The 26,442-nt window shown below is 33.6% G+C and overlaps 1 protein-coding gene across 2 annotated transcripts; it reads left to right on the top strand.

The window, feature by feature from the left end:
• Positions 1-61: 61 nt before the first annotated feature.
• Positions 62-23,224, top strand: LOC135791432 (uncharacterized). 2 transcript variants are annotated; one of them, XM_065301848.1, is made up of 9 exons: positions 62-380; positions 501-538; positions 5,783-5,809; positions 18,211-18,324; positions 18,791-18,989; positions 19,400-19,473; positions 19,784-20,199; positions 20,993-21,077; positions 22,403-23,224. In XM_065301848.1, exons 3-9 carry the CDS (start codon positions 5,786-5,788, stop codon positions 22,559-22,561), a joined length of 1,071 nt encoding a protein of 356 aa, XP_065157920.1. In that variant the 5' UTR covers positions 62-380; positions 501-538; positions 5,783-5,785; the 3' UTR covers positions 22,562-23,224. The 2 variants fall into 2 exon arrangements, with proteins under 2 accessions (XP_065157920.1, XP_065157919.1); XM_065301847.1 differs by lacking the exons at positions 62-380; positions 501-538; positions 5,783-5,809 and adding an exon at positions 17,837-17,975.
• Positions 23,225-26,442: the final 3,218 nt, after the last annotated feature.

Raw genomic sequence — 26,442 nt, 5'->3', positions numbered from 1 at the left:
GCACAAGGTCGCGTGCGATCGACGCACTGGCTTTGCGCATCTACTGCTTTCTTATCATAAACTGTCGCGTCGTTGCTTGCACAGTTTGCAGCCAGTTTCGTGCCGGTCTCTGGTTGGTCCAGACTTATTTCTCGCGACTCGTATTTTGTTTGTTTGGTCTTCTACTTTCCATATTCACATTAAATTCGATCATCAATCGACTATTTAATTGTAACTACTATAGTAGTGCGATTTACTATTTGCGCGTTTATTGTCCGGCCTGTTTTTGATCGCGCTGAAGGTGTATATTGCAAGTCACAAGGTGTCGAGTTGCCAGGTGAATCGAATAAATATCACCTCATGTTGATTTATTCATCATTAGAATTACCCAACGTGCTGGGGTAAGTAACTTTTAACTAAACAGCACAGATGGTTTGTTTTTCCCCGCTGTGTGAATATAATATTACTAAATCGTATAAAATATTTTTGTTTTAACTAATATATTTCTTTTTTATTTACAGTATTTGCAGTGCCTTGGAGTTCAAAGAGTTCTGCATTGGTAAGTTTATAATTCAATGCTATTTTTCGTTATAATTTCTGCGTCGTACATTTGTTTGTATTTATGTAGTTTTTTTATCGCGTGGCACCGACAGTTTAACAATCTACAGCTTCCTTTGTACGTTGTCCTGACTACGAGTCACTTCTACTGTCACCCTCCTACGGTGCCTTGAATACGAGTCACTTTTAAGACTTTTTGTTACTATTGAGTTCCGATTGTCTAGTCGTGACCAATTTAGAATGCGAATTTGATTAGTTTCGTCGGTCGCCTCCAAATTTAAAAGAGAATAAATAATGGCACCCTTTCCCACACTTCCCCTTAACAATCTAATTTAATTTGCACATTTTTGCATCTTTTAAAAGTTGCGGTGGAAAATGAGCTATATCTCGGGAACGCTTCGGGACATTGGAAAATTGCAATTTTGAGCACTTTCAGTCGCGATTAGCGACCTTTTACCCCATTAAATTAAATTATTTTATACTTTTGTCTAATTTTTGTATGATCCTATCCTGTAGAGAATAGTCCGTAGATTAAGACGCTGCGATCAGATCTTATTTATCTCTTTTAGTTTACGAGTTATTCGCGATTGAAAAAAATTGACAAAAATAGAAAATTGTCACTTTTCAGCACTTTCAGTCGCGTTTTTTGACCTTTTACTCTAAGAAATATAATTTTATATTTTTATTTGATAGAGAATTTTATAATCTTTCATAATCAGTAATTCGTTGGTTGCTATAGCTTTTACTTTAAGAGATATTAATTATCAAAAATCGTCGAAAAAAAGTATCAAGCACCCCCCCTTGGCAATTTTTTCTTAAGAATGAAAATTTCATCTCTCAGATTTCCGTTTTAACTGTTCTATCTTATAGAGAAGAGTTCGTAGATTAAAACGCTGCGATCAGATCTTATTTATCTCTTTTAGTTTACGAGATATTCGCGATTGAAAAAAATCGTCGAAAATTGCAAAATGTCACTTTTTAGCACTTTCAGTCGCGTTTTTGACCTTTTACTCTAGGAAATATAATTTTATATTTTTATTTGATAGAGAATTTTATAATCTTTCATAATCAGTAATTCGTTGGTTGCTATAGCTTTTAGTTTGCGAGATATTAATTATCAAAAATCGTCGAAAAAAAGTATCAAGCACCCCCCCCTTGGCAATTTTTTCTTAAGAATGAAAATTTCATCTCTCAGATTTCCGTTTTAACTGTTCTATCTTATAGAGAAGAGTTCGTAGATTAAAACGCTGCGATCAGATCTTATTTATCTCTTTTAGTTTACGAGATATTCGCGATTGAAAAAAATCGTCGAAAATTGCAAAATGTCACTTTTTAGCACTTTCAGCCGCGTTTTTTGATCTTTTACTCTTACAAATATAATTATTTTATATTTTTATTTGATAGAGAATTTTATAATCTTTCATAATCAGTAATTCGTTGGTTGCTATAGCTTTTACTTTAAGAGATATTAATTATCAAAATTGTCGAAAAAAAGTATCAAGCACCCCCTTGGCAATTTTTTCTTAAGAATGAAAATTTCATCTCTCTGATTTCCGTTTTAACTAGCTTATCTTATAGAGTATAGTTCGTAGATTAAAACGCTGCGATCAGATCTTATTTATCTCTTTTAGTTTACGAGATATTCGCGATTGAAAAAAATCGTCAAAAATTGCAAAATGTCACTTTTTAGCACTTTCAGCCGCGTTTTTTGACCTTTTACTCTTACAAATATAATTATTTTATATTTTTATCTGATAGAGAATTTTATAATCTTTCATAATCAGTAATTCGTTGGTTGCTATAGCTTTTAGTTTGCGAGATATTAATTATCAAAAATCGTCGAAAAAAAGTATCAAGCACCCCCCCTTGGCAATTTTTTCTTAAGAATGAAAATTTCATCTCTCAGATTTCCGTTTTAACAAGCTTATCTTATAGGGTATAGTTCGTAGATTAAAACGCTGCGATCAGATCTTATTTATCTCTTTTAGTTTACGAGATATTCGCGATTGAAAAAAATCGTCAAAAATTGCAAAATGTCACTTTTTAGCACTTTCAGCCGCGTTTTTTGACCTTTTACTCTTACAAATATAATTATTTTATATTTTTATCTGATAGAGAATTTTATAATCTTTCATAATCAGTAATTCGTTGGTTGCTATAGCTTTTAGTTTGCGAGATATTAATTATCAAAAATCGTCGAAAAAAAGTATCAAGCACCCCCCCTTGGCAATTTTTTCTTAAGAATGAAAATTTCATCTCTCAGATTTCCGTTTTAACTAGCTTATCTTATAGAGTATAGTTCGTAGATTAAAACGCTGCGATCAGATCTTATTTATCTCTTTTAGTTTACGAGATATTCGCGATTGAAAAAAATCGTCAAAAATTGAAAAATGTCACTTTTTAGCACTTTCAGCCGCGTTTTTTGACCTTTTACTCTTACAAATACAATTATTTTATATTTTTATCTGATAGAGAATTTTTCAATCTTTCATAATCAGTGATTCGTTGGTTGCTATTGCTTTTAGTTTAAGAGATATTAATTATCAAAAATCGTCGAAAAAAAGTATCAAGCACCCCCCCTTGGCAATTTTTTCTTAAGAATGAAAATTTCATCTCTCAGATTTCCGTTTTAACTAGCCTATCTTTCTCTTTTAGTTTACGAGATATTCGCGATTGAAAAAAATCGTCAAAAATTGAAAAATGTCACTTTTTAGCACTTTCAGCCGCGTTTTTTGACCTTTTACTCTTACAAATATAATTATTTTATATTTTTATCTGATAGAGAATTTTATAATCTTTCATAATCAGTAATTCGTTGGTTGCTATTGCTTTTAGTTTAAGAGATATTAATTATCAAAAATCGTCGAAAAAAAGTATCAAGCACCCCCCCTTGGCAATTTTTTCTTAAGAATGAAAATTTCATCTCTCAGATTTCCGTTTTAACTAGCTTATCTTATAGAGTATAGTTCGTAGATTAAAACGCTGCGATCAGATCTTATTTATCTCTTTTAGTTTACGAGATATTCGCGATTGAAAAAAATCGTCAAAAATTTTTCTTAAGAATTAAAATTTTTCTCTCAAATTTCCGTTTTAACTAGCTTATCTTGTAGAGAATAGTTCGTAGATTAAAAATTATTATTTATCTCTTTTAGTTTACGAGATATTCGCGATTGAAAAAAATCGTCAAAAATTGCAAATTGTCACTTTTTAGCACTTTCAGCCGCGTTTTTTGACCTTTTACTCTTACAAATATAATTATTTTATATTTTTATCTGATAGAGAATTTTATAATCTTTCATAATCAGTAATTCGTTGGTTGCTATAGCTTTTAGTTTACGAGATATTAATTATCAAAAATCGTCGAAAAAAAGTATCAAGCACCCCCCCTTGGCAATTTTTTCTTAAGAAGGAAAATTTCATCTCTCAGATTTCCGTTTTAACTGTTCCAGCTTATAGAGAATAATTCGTAGATTAAAACACTGCGATCAGATCTTATTTATCTCTTTTAGTTTACGAGATATTCGCGATTGAAAAAAATCGTCAAAAATTGCAAATTGTCACTTTTTAGCACTTTCAGCCGCGTTTTTCGACCTGTTGTTGTAGCAAATAGAATTATTTTATATTTTTATCTGATAGAGAATTTTATAATCTTTCATAATCAGTAATTCGTTGGTTGCTATAGCTTTTAGTTTACGAGATATTAATTATCAAAAATCGTCGATCCTTGGTTATTTTTTCTTAAGAATTAAAATTTCATCTCTTCGCTTTCCGTTTTAACTAGCCTATCTAATAGAGAATAGTCCGTAGAAAAGTCTCTGTGATTTGTTCCTTTTTATCTCTTTTAGTTTACGAGATATTTGTGATTGAAGAAAATCGTCAAGAATTGAAAAATGTCCTTTTTAGCACACTTAACCACGTTTCTATTTTATAGAAAATTTTTCGTAGTTTGAAAAATTTCAATCTGTTTCTTTCTATCGCGTTTAGTTTTTGAGGAAATCGAGAGAAATTAGAATCGCATGCAGTACATTGTAGTATAGTTTAGGTCGCAAAGTGCCAAATGTAATTCGCGCACAAGATCACCGGCTTTGCGCGTTTCTTGCTTTGTTATCATAAACTCTCGCGGCGTTACTGGCACGGCTTCGGCATATGCTATCGATAGTTTGCAGCCAGTTTCGAGCCTTGCGCTGGCGTATCCAGACGCATTTCGCGCGACGCGTATTGTTTTATCGGACTTCTATTTGCTACATTTGCATTATATTCGGTCATTAATCGACCATCGCGAAATTAATCGACATTAAGTGATTGCCATGTTGTTCCCCGTTCTTAGCAGGTCCCTTCGTGCTTGAGTAAGTAACTTTTATCTCACCATTTCGATACTCCGCACCGAATGTTTGTGTGGGTGAATATAATATTATTATGTTGTGATATAGAATATATATTAAAGAAATATTGCAATCTGATAGACATTATTAAATTGCTTATGACTGGCATTTTCATGCAATATCAACTTTGTTGCATATTTGATAAAATGTGTTTTAAATTTAAACCTGCCATTACTAGATAGTCGGTTAGATGGCAGTACGATGCACGTTTTCGCGTTAAATATTGCTTGTCGGTGGTAGTGAGTGCACATCGTGTCCGTGTGCGATCACGCGATTTCGCGTAAGAGATAAGTTTCTTTACCTGCAGGTATCGAATCTTTATTTCGTGGTGTTTGGTATTTTAGCATCGTAAATTTAAGCAAATATTCTTCAATTCTTTCATGAATATAACTAACAGTTTTATATTAATTTTAATAGTTTATTATAATAATCATCAATAATGCAAAACATTTTTATTATCAGCAGATCACTGAAACAGATATCACTAAAGTATTTTATATAAAATCTGGCACTCTGTCAGCATAAGAAAACAGAATTACAGTAATCGAATTTTAATTTTTCATTACTTTTTAATAATCTAAATTTTGAAACTACTGTATCATTCATAGATGGCCCAAAAATCGTAAAATATTCATATATATCATATTGTTTATTTCTATATTTATCGGCAAGCGTGAGCATTCGACACGAGAATTGTGTTTGTTTGAACACAATTCACACTTTCTTATCGCATTGCTGCATCATATTTTAGTTTTGATTGCAGGTAATAAGTAACTTTTACGTAAACAGCATAGATGTTTATTTTTCTCTGCTGTTTGAATATAATATTACATTAATATAATGTTTTCTTTTCTTATTTACAGTATATGCCGTGCCTTGGATCTGCATTGGTAAGTTTATAATTCAATTATATTTTTCATTTTAATTCCTGCGTCGTACGTAAGTTTTTATTTACGTAGTTTTTTTTGCGTTCCACCGCGTATTGCAAAGACACAAGACAGTCGCGTTTCAATCCGCTCCTCTGTATCTCTTTTAGTTATTCACAATCGGAGAAAACTCTCCAAAAATGAAAAAAATTGCTTTTTTGCACTTTTATACACAATTTCAGAACCTTTACACTCCGTATTTTAATTATTTTCTCATCAATGGGAATCACTTCTACCGTTACTCCCTACGGTGCCCTGAACACGAGTCACTTTTACCGCTAGCCTCGTACGGTGCCCTGAATGGGAGTCACTTCTACCGCTACCCTTTTAAAATTATTTTTTTCTTTATTAGATTTTCAATTTAATTCGTTTATCTTATAGAGAATTAAGAATATTCAATCCGTACCTTTCTATCGCGTTTAGTTTCTGTGTGTGTGCGCCGTAGCGCTCGTTACGCTAGAAATTGTATTTTTTAGTATAACACGTGAACGTGGTGTCACAATTCGAAATAATTTTTCAGATGCAGAATTGAATTCTGTATCTCCCTGTGTTGATATTGATGGCGAGAAAATTCCGTAACGTGAGTTATAATGATAGTTGTTTGCATACGCAATAGTACTCGTTGCGCTAGGAATTGTAGTTTTTTTATTATAACACGCGAACCCGGTCTTACAATAAGTTCGGATTGATTTTCCCAGATGCGGAATTTAATTCTTTATTTCCCCGTATCGAAATTTATTGCGAGAAAATTCCGTAACGCGAGTTATAATGATAGTGGTGTGTATACGCATATACGCAATAGTACTCATTGCGCTAGGAATTGTAGTTTGTTTTTACTATAACACGCGAACGTGGTCTTAAACTAAGTTCGGATTAATTTTCGCAGATGCGGAATTTAATTCTTTATTTCCCTGTATAGAAGTTTATTGCGAGAAAATTCCGTAACGTAAGTTATATTAAAAGTTGTGTGTGTGCGCCGTAGCACTCGTTTCGCTAGGAATTTTAGTTTTCTTAATATAACACATGAACGCGGTGTCACATTTATTTCGAAATAATACTACGAGATGGGGAATTTAATTTTGTATCTCCTGTATAGCAATTTATTGCGAGAAAATTCCGTAACGTGAGTTATATTGAGAGTTGTGTGTGTGCGCCGTAGCACTCGTTCGCTAGGAATTTTAGTTTTCTTAATATAACACACGAACGCGGTGTTACATTTATTTCAAAATAATACTGTTAGATGGGGAATTTAATTCTGTATCTCCTGTATAGCAATTTATTGCGTGAAAATTCCGTAACGCATGTTATATTGATAGTTGTGTGTGCGCCGTAGTACTCGTTGCGCTAGGAATTGTAGTTTTTTAGTATAAAACACGAACGCGGTGTTACATTTATTTCAAAATAATACTGTTAGATGGGGATTTTAATTCTGTATCTCCCTGTATAGCAATTTATTGCGTGAAAATTCCGTAACGCGTGTTATATTGATAGTTGTGTGTGCGCCGTAGTACTCGTTGCGCTAGGAATTGTAGTTTTTTTAGTATAACACACGAATGCGGTGTTATATTTATTTCGAAATAATTTTCCTAGATTGGGAATTTAATTCTGCATCTCCCAGAATTGAAAGTTATTGCGGGAAAATTCCGTAACGCGGGCTTTATTGAAAGTTGTGTGTGTGCGCCGTAGTACTCGTTGCGCTAGGAATTGTAGTTTTTTGTATAACACACGAACGCGGTGTTACATTTATTTTAGCATAATTACACTAGATGGGGAATTTAATTCTGTATCTCCCTGTATAGCAATTTATTGCGTGAAAATTCCGTAACGCGTGTTATATTGATAGTTTGTGTGTGCGCCGTAGTACTCGTTGCGCTAGGAATTGTAGTTTTTAGTATAAAACACGAACGCGGTGTTAAATTTATTATAATTACACTAGATGGGGAATTTAATTCTGTATCTTCCTGTATAGAAATTTATTGAACGCGGTCCGTAACGCGAGTTATTTTGAAATAATTACACTAGATGTACTCGAATTTAGGATTCTGTAGTTTTTCCTGTATAAAACACGAACGCGGTGTTACATTTATTTCGAAATAATTTTCCTAGATTGGGAATTTAATTCTGTATCTCCCAGTATTGAAAGTTATTGCGAGAAAATTCCGTAGCGCGAGTTGCATTGAAAGTTGTGTGTGTGCGCCGTAGTACTCGTTGCGCTAGGAATTGTAGTTTTTTGTATAACACACGAACGCGGTGTTACATTTATTTTAGCATAATTACACTAGATGGGGAATTTAATTCTTTATCTCCCTGTATAGAAATTTATTGCGAAAAAATTCCGTAACGCGAGTTATATTGAAAGTTGTATGTGTGCGCCGTAGTACTCGTTGCGCTAGGAATTGTAGTTTTTAGTATAAAACACGAACGCGGTGTTATATTTATTTAGAAATAATTTTCCTAGATTTTGAACTTAATTCTGTATCTCCCCGAGTTGAAAGTTATTGCGAGAAAATTCCGTAACGCAAGTTGTATTGAAAGTTGTGTGCGTGCGCCGCAGTACTCGTTGCGCTAGGAATTGTAGTTTTTTTAGTATAACACACGAATGCGGTGTTACATTTATTTCGAAATAGTTTTCGTATATGACAAATTTAATTCTGTATCTCCCTGTATAGAAAATTATTTCGTGAAAATTCCGTAACGCGGGCTTTATTGAAAGTTGTGTGTGTGCGCCGTAGTACTCGTTGCGCCAGAAATTGCAGTCTTTTTTAGTATAACACACGAACGCGGTGTTACATTTATTTCGAAATAATTTTACTAGATGAGGAATTTATTTCGTTATCTCCCTGTATAGAAATTTATTGCGAGAAAATTCCGTAACGCGTGTTATATTGAAAGTTGTGTGTGCGCCGTAGTACTCGTTGCGCTAGGAATTGTAGTTTTTAGTATAAAACACGAACGCGGTGTTACATTTATTTCGAAATAATTTTCCTATATGACAAATTTAATTCTGTATCTCCTGTATAGAAAATTATTTCGTGAAAATTCCGTAACGCGTGTTATATTGAAAGTTGTGTGTGCGCCGTAGTACTCGTTGCGCTAGGAATTGTAGTTTTTTTAGTATAACACACGAACGCGGTGTTACATTTATTTCGAAATGATTTTCCTAGATTGGGAATTTAATTTTGTTTCTCCCAGAATTAAAAGTTATTGCGAGAAAATTCCGTAACGCGTGTTATATTGAAAGTTGGGTGTGCGCCGTAGTACTCGTTGCGCTAGGAATTGTAGTTTTTAGTATAACATACAAACATTTAATTTTAACATTACATTTATTTCGAAATGATTTTCCTAGATTGGGAATTTAATTTTGTTTCTCCCAGAATTAAAAGTTATTGCGAGAAAATTCCGTAACGCGAGTTATATTAAAAGTTGTGTGTGTGCGCCGCAGTACTCGTTGTTCATGTTCTATCAATTTATGATGATACTTCACCCGTCAGTTACCTTATATAGTTGATGCTATCATCAAATGACAAATATATTCACAATAAATTAAAATGTAAGTGTTTTATTCTTGTAGCACCTTTTTTCCTCAACGTTTCCGATGATTTCGGTATAAATTTCTCTCGTCATGAAGAGAATATTGACCAAGTTTGTAGTTTATAAAATCTTCCATTTGCAACAGTACGTAGTAAATCGCTTTTATTTGTGAGTTTTGAGTGTTCTTTGTTTTAAACGTTTTTCTTTGTGTCCGTGAAAATTTTCCTTCAACTGCGGTTTTAGGGCTATCTTTTTGCACTCTATTTTTTTTTGTAACACCCTGTTTATTAGGTTCCCGGAGCATCGGGTGAACACGAGCACTATTTGTAGTGTTTGATGTTTTCCTCTTTGATGGTTGAATTTTCTAATTGTGACACCTTGTATAATCCTTTTCCTGCACATCCCTGAAAATTTTGGTTTAACTGTTATTAGAATTTAACTTCTTGCACTATGAATTTTCTTTTGTGACACCCTGTATAATTGTTTCCATTTTCCATCACCTAGAAAATGGGCAATTTGCTAATTTCTTTATCCCGGTAGAACATTTTGACGTGCTACTTGCTTACATGTACGCGACGATGCAGGTTGAAAGTTCTGTGTCAATATGACGGCATGTATTTTGTTGGCTTGTAAAATCTAAACTTGTATTCTATTGTTAATAAAGAAATAGTAAAATATATTGACTTCTTTGATTTGTGCACTCCTTCTATCATTTCAGGAACAGGTCTAGAAGAGAGTTCCCTCTCTCAGGGATGATCCCTCTATAAAAATTGTTAAGGTAACCTGTATGATTTGTGTACTCCTTCTTTCATTTCTGCTACAGGTCAGAGGTAAGAATATTTTTAAGTGTCGCCTCTCTTGAGACGACTTAAAACTTAGAAATATTTGAACAAGACTTTATAAGGATTGTCCTTATAAGGAGTTCCCTCTCTATGGGGATGATCCCCCACCATAAAAATTGTTGATATGCCTGATAATTCCGGGGATGAAGCGCAGAGACATCGTAGCTGTAGGATGGGCCGGGAGCAATGGACAGATCGAAGTAGTGCTGTCTTATAACGACACGTGCCAAAAAATTTAAAAATCTGATCCTCCCCTGTTCTCTTTCTTCTCTACTCTACTCTCTGTTCTCTTCCTTCTATCTTCTCCTATTCTCTGCTTCTTCTATATCCCTGTTCTCCGTTTCACTTGCTCTTGCTTTCTTATTTCTTCTCATATTACCTTCACTTTTATTTCAATTTCTCTTATATTCGTTGCAATTCATATATGCAACCCAAATTTCACCTGATATTTTTATATTTGAGAAAAATGCCTTCTGTACCTGAGATTCGATCCGTGTCTGCTAGCATGCCAGCAGGTGCACGTCTCCACTCGACCACCGAGTGTTTTTATTGTTGTTATTTGATTCTTCTATTTATGTTTCGACTTTTATCATGTTTTTAAAAACAACAACACAATTCAAGTAACAGTTAGTTATCTTATACCCGCTGCTCACACATAAGACTTATATGCCATATTATTTAAAACTGAAAACGACAAAGAGGATACCACAAAAAAATATGAATGAGATTATAATCAAACATTGTGTTTTATTGACAACATTTAACAATAGTTACATTACAGTTACAAAATATCAACAGCTAACAATTTCTGCCGCAATAAAAGTGCAATCCGGACTAAACGAAGCCGCACATCACGCGCGCACAATCCAAAAAGCATTCAAAATTATTACGTAACAACGCGAAGATAAATTAAGAAACTCAAGAATAATGAAGAAAATGTGCGTGCACATCACCTGACGACAAAAGTGAGACTAACGTGCTACGCAAGCCAACCGCGTGACGACCGCACAAAAATTGCACGAGATAAGAAAAACTTGTTTGTTAGTAAACATAGATACTTTCAGTACATGCCGAATAGGAAAAGAATTGTACTAGTACTCTGCATGGAACTTTTAATATCAAACTTAAATTTTGAAACTAAATATTCCAATTATTTCAAAAGTTGCATTTGTTAAAAAAAAGATTTCGTCATAAAAAAAGTAAAAGATTTCTTTGGTTTAAGGAGTCGTTAAATATGTGATCAAGTTGAAATAACATTATTCTTTATAAAAGAAAACACACAAACATAAATTTAGGGGGCCAATTACACAATAATCACAAAAGTTAATTAGCAAAATGATAAAGAAATTAAATACTTACAATCTGGTGCAAAAATGGTCCTTCTACGATGTCAGACTCACGTGCAAAATCCCTGAAACCAGCAAAAATTAGTCCTTCGAATATAAAGTGCAATTTTGGGGCTCAAAACGTGAGATAATCACAAAAGTTATTGCATGGACAACATAATGTTACTAGTATTGCTATAATTTTTGTTTATTATTTGCATATTGCTATAATTTGACACTTCTATAGACGCCCCCTACGCGAGTTAAAGCTAGTTATTAACAACAGTGCGACAATTACCAAATACCCTTATCCGCATTACCTCCAACAAATACAACGTAAACTCGTCCCATTCGCACAACAACAAGCAATAATACGATACAGTAAAAGTCGTGAAGCGATTAAATGTGCAATACAATGTAAACTCTTGATAACCTTTATAATGACGTTGAAATATGTACAAGAAGGTTGCTTTGTGGCAAATGGCTGGATAAGTAAACTTAAATCAATTAATTTTAGTAAGTATCGTTATAAAAAGTTTACACAGATTGCTATTCCACAAGCATTCATTAAATTAATTGTCAAAGTTCCCTAAACATATACAATTCTAATTCAAAGTGAAATAAAAAAATGTGCCGTGGTTTCAAAGTCGAAAAGCGCAAGAAAAGCGACAAATTCAAAAAGTATCGCCTCCCATCGAAACGCAGCTGTTCTTCACCAGGTTGGTAGGGTAGGTGTTCCTTTGGTTGATGTCAGGCGATGTGGCCCGCGAAGTGAGAGCGGTTTCACCAATGTATTTTCCACCGCAGGGTTCGCAAAATATGAACCTTTTTCCACCGCATGTTTTGGAAAATGAAAAAAAGGGCAAACTTTGGCGGCCATTTTGAGGCAGTTGCGACCGAATTTCGCGGGAGTTTAGGGATGCATTTTAAAAAAGAACTCTTAATTGAACAGAATTCAAAGAAACAATAAAAATATCGCAAAAGGTTCGCGAGATATGACCCGTTTTCCACCGCATGTTTTGGAAAATGAAAAAAGGGCAAACTTTGGCGGCCATTTTGAGGCAGTTAGCACCGAATTTCGCGGGAGTTTAAGAGTGCATTTTAAAAAGAACTCTTAATCTAACGGAATTCATTGAAAAAATAAAAATATCGCAAAGGGTTCGCGAGATATGACCCGTTTTCCACCGCATGTTTTGGAAAATGTAAAAAAAGGACAAACTTTGGCGGCCATTTTGAAGCAGTTACGACCGAATTTCGCGGGAGTTTAAGAGTGCATTTTAAAAAAGAACTCTTAATCTAACAGAATTCAAAGAAAAATAAAAATATCGCGAAGGGTTCGCGAGATATAATCCGTTTTCCACCGCATGTTTTGGAAAATGCTAAAAATGGGCAAGTTTTGGCGGCCATTTTGAGGCAGTTGCGACCGAATTTCGCGGGAGTTTAAGGGCGCATTTTAAGAAAGGACTCTTAATCTATCAGAAATCGATGAAAATATAAAAACATCGTAAAGGGTTCGCGAGATATGATCCGTTTTCCACCGCATGTTTTGGAAAATGTAAAAAGGACAAACTTTGGCGGCCATTTTGAAGCAGTTACGACCGAATTTCGCGGGAGTTTAAGAGTGCATTTTAAAAAAGAACTCTTAATCTAACAGAATCCAAAGAAAAAATAAAAATATCGCGAAGGGTTCGCGAGATATGACCCGATTTCCACCGCATGTTTTGGAAAATGTAAAAAAAGGGCAAACTTTGGCGGCTATTTTGAGGCGGTTGCGGCCGAATTTCGCGAGAGTTTAGGGATGCATTTTTAAAAAGAACTCATATCCTAACAGAATTCAAAGAAAAAATAAAAATATCGCGAAGGTTTCGCGAGATATGACCCGTTTTCCACCGCATGTTTTGGAAAATGTAAAAAAAGGGCAAACTTTGGCGGCCATTTTGAAGCAGTTACGACCGAATTTCGCGGGAGTTTAGGGATGCATTTTAAAAAAGAACTCTCAATCTAACAGAATTCAAAGAAAAAATAAAAATATCGCGAAGGGTTCGCGAGATATGACTCGTTTTCCACCGCATGTTTTGGAAAATGTAAAAAGGGCAAACTTTGGCGGCCATTTTGAAGCAGTTACGACCGAATTTCGCGGGAGTTTAAGAGTGCATTTTAAAAAAGAACTCTTAATCTAACAGAATTCAAAGAAAAAATAAAAATATCGCGAAGGGTTCGCGAGATATGACCCGTTTTCCACCGCATGTTTTGGAAAATGTAAAAAGGGCAAACTTTGGCGGCCATTTTGAAGCAGTTACGACCGAATTTCGTGGGAGTTTAGGGTGCATTTTAAAAAGAACTCTTAATCTAACAGAATTCAAAGAAAAAATAAAAATATCGCAAAGGGTTCGCGAGATATGACCCGTTTTCCACCGCATGTTTTGGAAAATGTAAAAAAGGGCAAACTTTGGCGGCCATTTTGAAGCAGTTACGACCGAATTTCGCGGGAGTTTAAGAGTGCATTTTAAAAAAGAACTCTTAATCTAACAGAATCCAAAGAAAAATAAAAATATCGCGAAGGGTTCGCGAGATATGACCCGTTTTCCACCGCATGTTTTGGAAAATGTAAAAAGGGCAAACTTTGGCGGCCATTTTGAGGCAGTTGCGACCGAATTTCGCGGGAGTTTAGGGGTGCATTTTAAAAAAGAACTCTTAATTGAACAGAATTCAAAGAAACAATAAAAATATCGCGAAGGGTTCGCGAGATATGACCCGTTTTCCACCGCATGTTTTGGAAAATGCTAAAAAAGGGCAAACTTTGGCGGCCATTTTGAAGCAGTTACAACCGAATTTCGCGGGAGTTTAGGGATGCATTTTAAAAAAGAACTCTTAATCTAACAGAATTCAAAGAAAAAATAAAAATATCGCGAAGGGTTCGCGAGATATGACCCGTTTTCCACCGCATGTTTTGGAAAATGCTAAAAAAGGGCAAACTTTGGCGGCCATTTTGAAGCAGTTACGACCGAATTTCGCGGGAATTTAAGAGTGCATTTTAAAAAGAACTCTTAATCTAACAGAATTCAAAGAAACAATAAAAATATCGCGAAGGGTTCGCGAGATATGACCCGTTTTCCACCGCAAGTTTTGGAAAATCTAAAAAAAGGGCAAACTTTGGCGGCCATTTTGAGGCAGTTGCGACCGAATTTCGCGGGAGTTTAGGGATGCATTTTAAAAAAGAACTCTTAATCTAACAGAATCCAAAGAAAAATAAAAATATCGCGAAGGGTTCGCGAGATATAATCCGTTTTCCACCGCATGTTTTGGAAAATGCTAAAAAGGGCAAGTTTTGGCGGCCATTTTGAGGCAGTTGCGACCGAATTTCGCGGGAGTTTAAGGGCGCATTTTAAGAAAGGACTCTTAATCTATCAGAATTCGATGAAGATATAAAAACATCGCAAAGGGTTCGCGAGATATGACCCGTTTTCCACCGCATGTTTTGGAAAATGTTAAAAAAAGGGCAGTTTATGGCGGCCAGTGTGGAAAATTCAAAAGAAAACAAACTTTAGCGGCCATTTTGATACAATTTGAGCCTGATTTTGCGACGAGTCTGAATTGCATCTTCAAGAAGAACTCTTGCGGTAACAGAATCCGCCAATAAAATAAAAATATCGCGAAGGGTTCGCAAGTTTTCTACCGTAAATTTTGTAAAATTGTGGCGCAATAAATGTTTGTTGCGTAAATTGGAATAAAAATACAATTGAATACACTTACCAATCGTTGTGCTCTTCAGTCACCAAGGCACAGCATGTGCTGTAATTAAAAGAAAAGAAGTTGAAACATTTCATAAGATTTAATTATAATATATGCATACATAGAAGAAAAAATACAATATGTATTGCTAAGTTAAAAGTTACTTACACAAAGATAATGATGAATAAATCTACATGGGAGACAAACCGATATCCGATTCATTTAGCAACCGAAACTGAACCATGTAACTTGCATAAGGATGCACACGAAACGCGATCAAATATCACCACTTTTGTACAATAATGTACATTAAACGCGCAAATAGTAAATAACATTACGATAGTATTTACAATTATATAATCGATGGGTGATCAAATATAATACAAATTTAGAAAGCAGAAATCCGAACAAATAATACATGTCGATCAAAATACGTCTGGATCAATCGGAAACCGACCCGAAACGGACTGCGAACCATCGATAGCGCATTCCGCAGCCGTGCAAGCAACGACGCGTCAGTTTATGATAAGAAAGCAAGAGGTGCGCAAAGCCAGTGCGTCGATATCACGCGACCTTGTGCGCGAATTGCAATAGATGCGCAAAGCCGGCGGCGCGCCGATGGCACCCAACCTTGTGCACGAATTGCAATCGTCACGGTACCTGTGATAAGAACTAAACTAAAATGTGCTGCATGCGACAGAATCGAGACGAGAATCTTACACGTAGCACCTCGCACGGCGAATGCGATAAGAAAGTGGTTTATACACAAACGCTGATATGATTAAAAACAAATACAATTCTATTTTATGATTTTTAGCTCATGCTAGTGCCATCTCTGAATAGAATTTACGATGTGACAATTCACAATAAGACTCTGTGCCTGCTGCATTAACCCCGTAGATAAAAGCAATAGATGCGCAAACTCAGCGCGTAGACGGTACGCGACCTTGTGCGCGAATTGCAATAGGCACGATACCTGCGAATCTAAGAAAAATTCCTATAAGATAAACTAGTTACATTGGAAATTTTAAACTAAAAGCAATAGCGGCCAACGGACTTAAGATTCTAAAACTTCAAAAAATTCTTTGTATGATAAAACAAGAGAATAATTGAAATGAACATAAAGAAACTAGATGATCACATTTAACAGTACTAAATACACGCAAATGTATTATAATACAAAATTAAATAATGTAATAAAACTAGTAGAACAATGTATACATAAATAGGTAAATGAAAATTTAAAAAAGTCTGCACTGTACCATTCTCTTTCGGCTTCCACGATGAACACTGTCCATGTTCCAATCTATTGTCCAAATAATATCACCACAAACATTGCACGAAGTTGCTTGCTACCTTTATCTCGCGAACATGCAGTGTAAACAAGTTGATAGCACGCGACGATCATACAATACGCACAACGGACGCAAAGAATATTAACGAGTTCGTAGTAATACACAAACACCTCACTAATAGCTAAATGCAGTCGATGGATGATCGAAATGAACGCGATTTACCGAATTGCAAACTCAAAATAAAATGACGCCTGACCGAACGACCGGCACAAGACTGTGCTGAGAACACCACGCAGTGCAATTAGCTACGGCGCACAGCACGCGCGAAAATCCTGCTCGCACGGCGCACTAAAACGCGTAATATTTGCAGCAAACAAGGTTGCATGCAGGATGGCCAACTTAAAAAAAATGAGACTAGAAAACTTGTTTAGTGGAATTCCCCATGCAAAATGGTATTTAAAAAAAATTAAGCAAATTGACAATAAACAAATTGTATAATATTTTACTTTTTTGGATGGCGCTAGTATCATGGCGAAAAGCGCCTTTGATACATCTTACCCTGCATGTTTTGTAATGGTTGGAGTTGTTATGTCATTGTATCCATGGAAAACAGCCAACGAATTGCAGAATAAACTGCAACTACAGCACGTCCGTGCTTGGGACTACAGAGCTGAACTAAAAGCTAAACTTCAAAAATTAATTAATTAATTAATTTAATATATTTAATTATGATGAATAATTCAAACACTTCTAAATATATATTTCTTAACAATCCCTAAAATTATTTGAAGCCATCCCTGAGTTAAATATTTGTTAGCCTCATTTTACTCTCATTAACCACGTGGAAATCCGTGGCAACCACCTAAAAACGCCAGAAAATCGTGAATCTTTGTACCGGTTACCGAATGACACAACCGACACAATAAAAAATCCAGAAACGACAACAACGACAAATCGCAATTATAGATTATAGCTATAACCCACAAACGATCTACTTTTGCATAATAATTCATCTAATAATATCATCGGAGAAAATTGCGAGCTCGTATATTTCCTTATGACGTGTTTCTACTTCTTTTTGTTTGATCTAGCAAACGGATTTATAGCGATTTAATTCTGATTGGTAGCAAAATGCACGAAGCACAAAAGACACGACAGTAGTTTAGAAACGGAGTCCTTCTCGTCCTAGTACATATTTTGTCAGTCTTCCAAAGCCATTTGAAGTTAACACAACCATAAAACTAAAAAAATAATTTATTCACAAATTAATAAAATGTTTCTAAGTGCACAAAATCAGAACGATTTATTTAAAACAATTAATTATGATCCTCGCATAAATGACAGTTTAGTATGGCAAAAGGAACGTGAAGCTGCAAGATTAAAGAAAATCCAAGAACAAAATCAGGTATATTATAAATTTATACAAAAAATAAAATTATAACATTTAGATTTATGTGTTAAATGTTAAATGTTGATTAATATTTTTGATTAATCAAATTTCTCTTTTTCTACTCCAGGTAGTAATAAAAATGCATGTTAGATGTATAAAAATTACACAAATGATTTAATTACATCGTTTTTGGTAGTAAAAAATAACAGGCTACGGTGAAGAGTTAACTAATTGCTGGTTTTAATTACAGACGCGCGAGTTGCTCGAAAGGCACTGGCCCTGGGGCGCGCAGCATGAAAACAAACCAAGAGGATTGCGCAATTTACGTCTGGAGGGACTATTTCCACATCAAGACTTTGAAAAAGTAAAAATACAATAAAATAAAAATATTTTTATCGATAATATAAAAATGAAACGCAAAATGTATTGGTAAGCGCATAACTCAACAACGCCTAGTCCAGTTTAGCCAATTCTTTTTTAAATGTTTGTTGAAGTCCAAGGATGGTTTTTACGGCGAGAAAAATTCGAATAATTGCCGGGAAAACCCTAAAGACAGCCTTTTTCTATAGGATAAAAGTTGGCATTGAGATTCAATCATAGTTATAGTTAAATAGTTGAATCCGAGATGGCGCGCTGAAGTGCATTATTAGCTATTCTTTATATAATTAATTTCTTTAAAATAAAATTGCGAATCTTATTGATAGAATTGACACATACTATGTCTAGAACAAGAGAGTAAAAACGAATTACATTTTTATTAAACACTACCGGGACGAAGTCGCGGGCAAAAGCTAGTAACTAAATTATTTTTTTTAATTTATAATTTAAAGGCAAAACGAACTGTTTTACGAATGGGACGTCCCGGTGGAGGTGCTCCAAATGTAAACGAACATGGCGGCAGAATCTACAAAACCAAAGAAGATCCTCTACTGCGATTTCAATGGGGTAAAGATCTTCGCAAATGTGTGGATAACACTCTAAGATATCGTATGAATAAAGAAGAACAAGCGCAATACAAACGAGAATTAGGTAATTTAATATATTACTAATAAAGTTATGCACATATTGAGTGTGTGTTGAGTGAGTGAAAGCGTCCAGCGTCAATGTCAAAGACACCTTGAAAGTCATCTTCTTTTTCTTGGCTGCTTGCGAAATGTGGAAGCGAAATTGTTTTCTACCTGCTTATATGACACAAAAGCAAACACATGTGTTAATTAGCATTTACCGAATGGTAAATATATGCATTTTTAAGTTGCCTAACAAAGCATCCGAAGACGCAAAGAAAACATAAAACAGAAAGTGAATTGAGTGAAAAAATTTGATTTGAAATTTATTTAAATTTAGTTTTATTATTTTCTCTCACCTGTCACAAAGATGAATATTTTAAATTTCCATATTAACTTTCCTAATATTTGTCGGTAATATTTTGTTTGTTTCAGATAAATTGGTTGCGGAAAAATTTAAGCAAAAAGAAAAGGAACGTATTGATGAATTGGCAAAGGATAATGCACTTGTAAGTTGATAGTTTAAGCTTTAAATTATTTAAATTATGTTTAAAAGTTGTTAATTTCTTCGCCATGGGGCAAATGTGGTCCTGGCGGTTTGCAATGGAGACACCCAAATGCCATCGGCAAGAATTTCTTTCATTCTTTGGTAAGCTACTAGAAATTTCAAAATTTCGAGTAGCAATTGACACAAAACAACGAAAAACTTTATTATTTTATGTATAATTACAATTTCATGCCGATAAAACTTTACACCCGCCAAAATGACTCTCAAAACAATAAAAAACCAAAAATTTAAATTTTAAATTTTAATTTTAGGGTTACACAAACGGAAAAACCAAAAGTCACGGTGTTTTTGAACGTATTGAGAAAGATACAAAAGCACATACCAAACGTATACGTTACAACGACTTAAAAACTCTGCCGAATTTAAAACCTGTTCCACGAAATTATAAATCAGTGCATGGAACAAGTGAAAACATGAAAAATCTACATCATTGTCAAAATAACGCGACATCAACAACAGCAAATGCAAATGCAAAGAATGTAAACGTTGTAAATCCTTTTACAACTACGATTACAACAACCAGAAACAATTTGGACCGACTCACCCCTTTACGCGATGAGAGTAAGGAAACTGGGATCGAGTTGGTGCCGCTAATGATAGAGAAACGACGTATGCAATCAAATAATCACGCTTTGGGTACTACCGATGTGACTAAAAACAAATACGTGTAAGTTTTGATTAATATATTTCTTTACTTTGTATTTTAGGCTTTATAGTGATACATTGATACATTAATACATTCCGATCGCTTATAGCCGTTTGCCCTTTAGTTGTGTTCTTAAAGAGCCAAGATCGGTTTCGCTTTCTTTTTTACTTTTTGCTTTATTCGCACGCATGCATTACGCATCGAAAACGAAATCACGAATCACGTTCGGGTATTGCTACTACAAAAGTGCGACGTAACAGCACATCTGGTCTTCGATTTTGTTTAAAAAATTAAAAATTAAAAAAAAATAAATTTCAGGAGAATTTAACCTTTTAAAATGTAAAATTTTAACAATAGGCAACTTATTTTACATTAAATACTCTAAAAAAAGTCTTGAAAATAATAAAATTCATGTTATTGTTAAATAAATACCAAAACACTCATTGTTTTAATACAATTTAAAATTAATACAAAATTTCTTATTAAATTTTGACGTTTTCCTTTGATAGCACGAGTATGTGACAGTCAATTTCTCTTTCGATTAAAATTTTAAAACCTTAACGTGACGACGTCGCCAACAACGAATCTCGACAAATAATTGCAAATTGCCAAGTTGCAAAACCAACAACAACGAAAACACGCCGCACCTATAGTTTCCATCTTACATTAATCGTATCGTTGAATCCTCATTAATACCAACATTTATAGCATTTAAGTTGTTTCCATCACATCTCATTAGAATCACCAGCGCACCATTATCAGCGTTTATTGTGAAAATCCGTCAGATTTCATTTTCTATTTTATTTCCCAGCAGTGGTGCGCCCAAGTGGGTGGTCGACGGGCAAATTTATCTCCGTGAACTCTCGAAACAAATGAATTCCAAACTTAATGAATTAAAGGTAAGTTTAGTAATAATTAAAGTTTTATTACATTCACCTTTTTGGTATTTGTGGTATTTTATGTTTAAAATTAACATTTGTCATAAATCTAATAAATTATGCGAAACTAATGCAAATGCTAATTAAGACATTTCACTGCGGTAGGTTCGGGAAGTTCATTTCAAATCGAATTCACATTTTAGCATCAAGATGCACTTATAAGTCTTTGCATTAAAAGTTTTGCATAAAAGAGCATAAATGGCATGTCACTAGAGTGTCACATCAGAAAATCTGTTGCACGCGATAAATGTTTATTCAAAAGTTCAACTTTCTTTCGTTCCTGTCGCCTTTGCTCTCAACCACATTAATATTTCATGATAAACACGACAAATATACATAATCCGATAACAAAACCTTTAAAAACACACAGAAAAACAATCTTTACTTATTATTAATAATTATAAAGATGATATCTTAAAAAAAGTTTCTACAATCTTCATAAATCACGCTGTCCTCTGTTTTCGTTTTCGTTTTTCGATTTGCGTTTTTGGTTTCGTTTACACTGTTTTGTAACGAATCATAAACCACCGAAGACGCGTCCGACCGGAGAAAGTCACACATCAACATAAATAAATATCAGCATTCCATCAATTAATTCATTAGCGATGTTTTACACTTGTGCTGCGGCGAATAATCTACTGAGTTTTATTACGCTGATGTTTTAGAAATTGGGGGGACATAAAACAGGTTGACTCATAAATTATTGTGAAATGTGGCATTTCGGAAGAATAAAGGAATAAATTTACGAAGAGAAAGAAAATATAATCTATTGCAGCTATAAATATAGAATATATTATAATATAACATGGAATGCCATTTAAAACTACTCAAATTAATTGCATAAAATTGGATATATTGATTAAACAGTGTCTATAATATAAAAATGAATCGCAAAATCTGTTAGTAAGCGCATAACTCAACAATGCCTAGACCAATTTGGCCAATTCTTTTTGTAAAATGTTTGTTGAAGTTCAAGGATGGTTTTTACGGCGAGAAAAAAATGAATAATTACCGGGAAAACTCTAAAGACAGCTCTTTTCTATAGGATAAAAGTTTGCATTGAGATTCAATCATAGTTATAGTTAAATAGTTGAATCCGAGATGGCGCGCTGAAGTGCATTATTAGCAATTCTTGATATAATTAATTTCTTTAAAATAAAATTGCGAATCTTATTGATAGAACAAGAAGAACAACAAGAGAAAAAAACGTATTACATTTTTATTAAACACTACCGGGACGAAGTCACTGGCAAAACCTTATTTTTATGTGTTTTTTATTTATTTAGGAACTTCGAATGAAAGAATTAGAGAGCACCAGGAAACATTTCAACACATTGGATAATTTTTGGGGACGTCCTGGCCATGGAGCTCCAAGATCTGCCTTGAAAAAAGGAGCAATTGATAAATTATTGTACGGTGGACGATTACCAGTTGCTGTAGCTTAAAGTAACAAAAAAAACTAAAAAAAAACAATTTTTGGTTATGTGTAGATGTAGATGTAGATGTAATTAAAGTTGCCTATAATTTATGACAGAACATTTAACCCTATAATTTTGTTATTCAACTTTATTAATATAATTATAAAAAGATCATGCAATTGATTAATTACACGTATGATTAACTTTTACTACTTAATCAATTTGATACGATTTAGTCTCTTTTTATGGCACTACATCGCATTAAACATCGATTTAATTTCATTACAATGTAGTTAACATTCAATCTTCGTTTTTGTCGACATCAGCATTAAAACTAACTCACAATCACATTTCACATTTAAACCGTTTCGGAATTATGTGTATCTAAAGTATTGATACATAGTTGGTAATGTGAATCATTATAGTTAGTTATTATTATTATTAGTAAACTTGAAATGAAATTGAAATCGACAAAGTTCACGAGTTAACGACTTCACCTTTACTCTTACTTTTTTTAGTGTTTTGTATATTGTGAAGGTGCAATAAAAAAATGTAAATAACTCTTTAAAGCACACAAAGCTCACGTTTACATGGCTTTAAGTAGTGGACGCATTTCAAGTGGATACTTGAAGTTTATTTGAAGATTTCAAATTTCTAAAATGGGTTTGGTTCGTTAATTCTTGTGTTACTTCCTTTCTCAAGGCAGGTACATGTCATTTTGATTACCAAAGTTGGTTTTTAACAACTGTTTTGTCTTTTAACGTTAAATTTATCTGTATAAGAGAAATCACTTGATATTGACATCGAAATTGAATATTTGTATTGTATATGCAACCCAACGTACATATAAGAATATAATGTATGCAATTTATATTGCACCGTAATACAAGTTGTAATACGAAAGTAGTAAATACTAAAATATATCACCAACTGTTTATTTTTAAAAAGTAAAAGTCTAGAAGTACTTAAACAATTAAAACAAAGCAAATATTAACCTGTGAAACAAATATTTGCACATATGTTAAAGTTAAAGTAAGTTTAACTAGAAATTTGACTTAAAAGTATTTATATAAGTTGTTGTAACTCATAACCATCAAAATTACATGGATAAATAATCAATAAATCATTAAACTATTAAGATGTCTTACTTTTATTTTTGTTATGCAATAAATTTCAATTTGCACTCGATGTTTATGTTTAAATGTTTAAATTCATTTCAGAATATTTGATCATCAATCAAAAAACAACAATAAAACTGTTTTAAATGTTTAAATGTTTTAAAATGTGATATATAGCATTTACATTTAGTTTATTACCCACTTAAGTGTAGGCATGATAGTATAAAACAACTCCAATTGCTTTCTTCTTGCTTATTCAAAATTTATTTCGTGTTTGTTTTGCAATTCGCGAGTTTTTGGCGCGCGTGAATTTCGATATTGATGGATTTTTCTATTCAGTGGGCTTACAGTTTACAACGCACCGCTCACAATGGAATTTGCATGCGTTCAGAGAACAACTCAGCGGAATGCAATGCAAAGTCCAAAGTGAAACCGGCATATAAATAAAATATATTCTTAAAATGCTAATCGCGCATCGAATCGCGCAAAGCAGAAAAAGTGGTTAATGTTTCACATGCGAAAAGAAAGCATGCTGGTTGTAAATTTAAGGCGTTGGCGAAATTTTACTTTTGGGTGACCTTTTGTCATTACATACCTATCTTTTTTAAATAGTATAGGAGTTAATACATTCATGAAGCATTTTGAAGTTAGGAATTGGTGCGCTGTTTGGCGGCCATGTTGCAATGCTCGAATACAAACAAAAACACAAGATAAGTTGAAATAATTTATGTTACAAGACAGGAACAAGTTTAAAGCAATTAATTTCAATCCAATTCTTAAAATTTTGAATAAATTGAACTTAAAACTCAAAAAATGTCAAAATTCAACTTTATAATAAATACATTTAAATAATAAATTTGTATATCATAACCTTCATTGTTTACTAAACTTATGCATTAATATTACACAATTACAGCTATCTTAATTTATCGATCTGCTTGCAGAAGCCTGACTAAAGTAATTTAAGTAACTTTTGTTACCGATTTGGTATTATCAAGATTCAATTGTGTCCTTTTAAGCTATGTGTGTGTGCATGCAGTTGCAGAAATGGTTTATATCCAGACTTCTAATTAGAAAGTGAAATGAGAAATCAGCGATCCGCATGAAATTGTAATGAAGAAAGAAGCGTAAAGATCAGGTGTTTCCCAAAAAACCAGTCTGGCATTGTGTCCTTAAACCGCCAAATTTCATCATAACTCATCCACGCGCGATTTATTTAAGGAAATTGACATTTAACATATTGCACGCATATAATTACTCAATAAATACTGTATTAAGTAGGTAATTAAATTAAATGCAACAATATAAATAGTATTTTGTAATTATTTTTATGACTTTCTTTGATTTTTATTTGTATTTTTGGTGTATTTTGACATAGATTTCAAAATATTTTTATCAAATCAATACTCACTGATAAAATAGGCAATAAAAACAAATTCGTGAATTTCTTGGAATGCCAACACTATCTAATTGGAATTTATTGCGTTGAAACGGAATCGCAACGAACACGAAAACGTTTAAAACGTGACTCTGCTTCTGGTACACGATTGAAAGGTACATACAAGTACTCAACACTCGTAGCAAATCTTACCACTCAACACAAAAGTTTTAAATGTTACAAATTCAATATATATTTGCCCCAATAAACCACTTTTTCCTTCAAAAATACTACATTTCCATCTCAAATAACAAAAATAACCTCAAAAACATAAATTTCACTAAAAATTGATTAATTTTGATTTGTGTTTGTTGTGTTTATCATTTTGTTTCCTAATTGCTTAAAACAATAAAAGAAAAAGTCGCTAATGAATTTAAATAACAAAAAAACTCAAATTAATTTTAATGGACGTCTGTTTGACTCATTGAAGGAGTGTTCCTGCGGTGTATCAATTTATTCAAACGTTTCTATTATTATTATTAGGAATATTAGTAAACTTTCTTAAAAACATCGAAAAATTAATGACACGTTTGTTCAATTTGCAGTTTGTTCAATCTGGGATTTGATCCTTGTGAACTTGTTGATTGAAACTCTAATTGAATAAAATTTAATTGTCTGGGGTTAATTATGACAATAATTGATGAATCAAAATATTATTATCATTAAAAAATTATAATATAACACGATTTGTTGTTTTATTAATGTTCCTCAATGTTCTCTGATCAAATAAATCCGTAAAAATTGTATGTTAATGTTAATTGCGATGTGTTACAGGTGATAATGATAAATCACACTATTTTCATACTGACACGTAGAGTTTTAGCATTAGCCATGTTTTCTACTCGAAGCTGACGGCGCGCATCCTTTATTTCGGGTGTGCCTCAACGCACGTTTTCACTTTTATTCAATTCCGACGCATACCAATTTTATTTTCTCTTTGTTTCGCATCGCATATCTTATATTGCATATCGCATATATCGGTGTCAAAGCGTCAAGTTTCGCCGCCTGCCTGCTTACTCACAGTAATTTTACGAATTAAGAGAAGCGCCTCAAGCATTCAAGTCAAGTCCAGTCAAGTCCAATGTTTGTTGAAATTTATCATTATCGCCTCATGTTAATTGTCAATGAGGAAGACGCCAAGAGACACCTGAGATAAAAAGTGATCACATCACACTACAACTTGATTGTTAACCCTTCCTAAAGTAAAAAATATTTAAATTTTCGTCTGTGTGTAGAGAGTGGGCCATCGAAATCGAGAACTGAAAATGTAAACGTAAACGAAATCGAAAAGCAATTTCTGCGTCACTGGAGTGCATGTATGTGTGTGTCTTCTTCTTGAGCTGGCTTGTCGT

The sequence above is a fragment of the Atheta coriaria genome, unplaced genomic scaffold (genome assembly GCF_025399875.1).
Source record: "Atheta coriaria isolate IRGN ID8LTWV9N9 unplaced genomic scaffold, Caltech_Dcor_3.1 hic_scaffold_4_pilon, whole genome shotgun sequence".
Taxonomy (NCBI): Eukaryota; Metazoa; Arthropoda; class Insecta; order Coleoptera; family Staphylinidae; genus Dalotia; species Dalotia coriaria.
The sequence above is the reverse complement of the archived record's forward strand: the minus strand, read 5'-3'. Positions and strand labels throughout refer to the sequence as shown.

Excerpts from the sequence above, each read along its gene's own strand:
- LOC135791432 (XM_065301847.1), top strand. The coding sequence starts at position 17,844 with ATGTTTCTAAGTGCACAAAATCAGAACGATTTATTTAAAACAATTAAT. Across the intron at positions 18,990-19,399 it reads GCAATACAAACGAGAATTAG|ATAAATTGGTTGCGGAAAAA; the intron begins GTAATTTAATAT and ends TGTTTGTTTCAG. Across the intron at positions 19,474-19,783 it reads TGGCAAAGGATAATGCACTT|GGTTACACAAACGGAAAAAC; the intron begins GTAAGTTGATAG and ends TTTTAATTTTAG.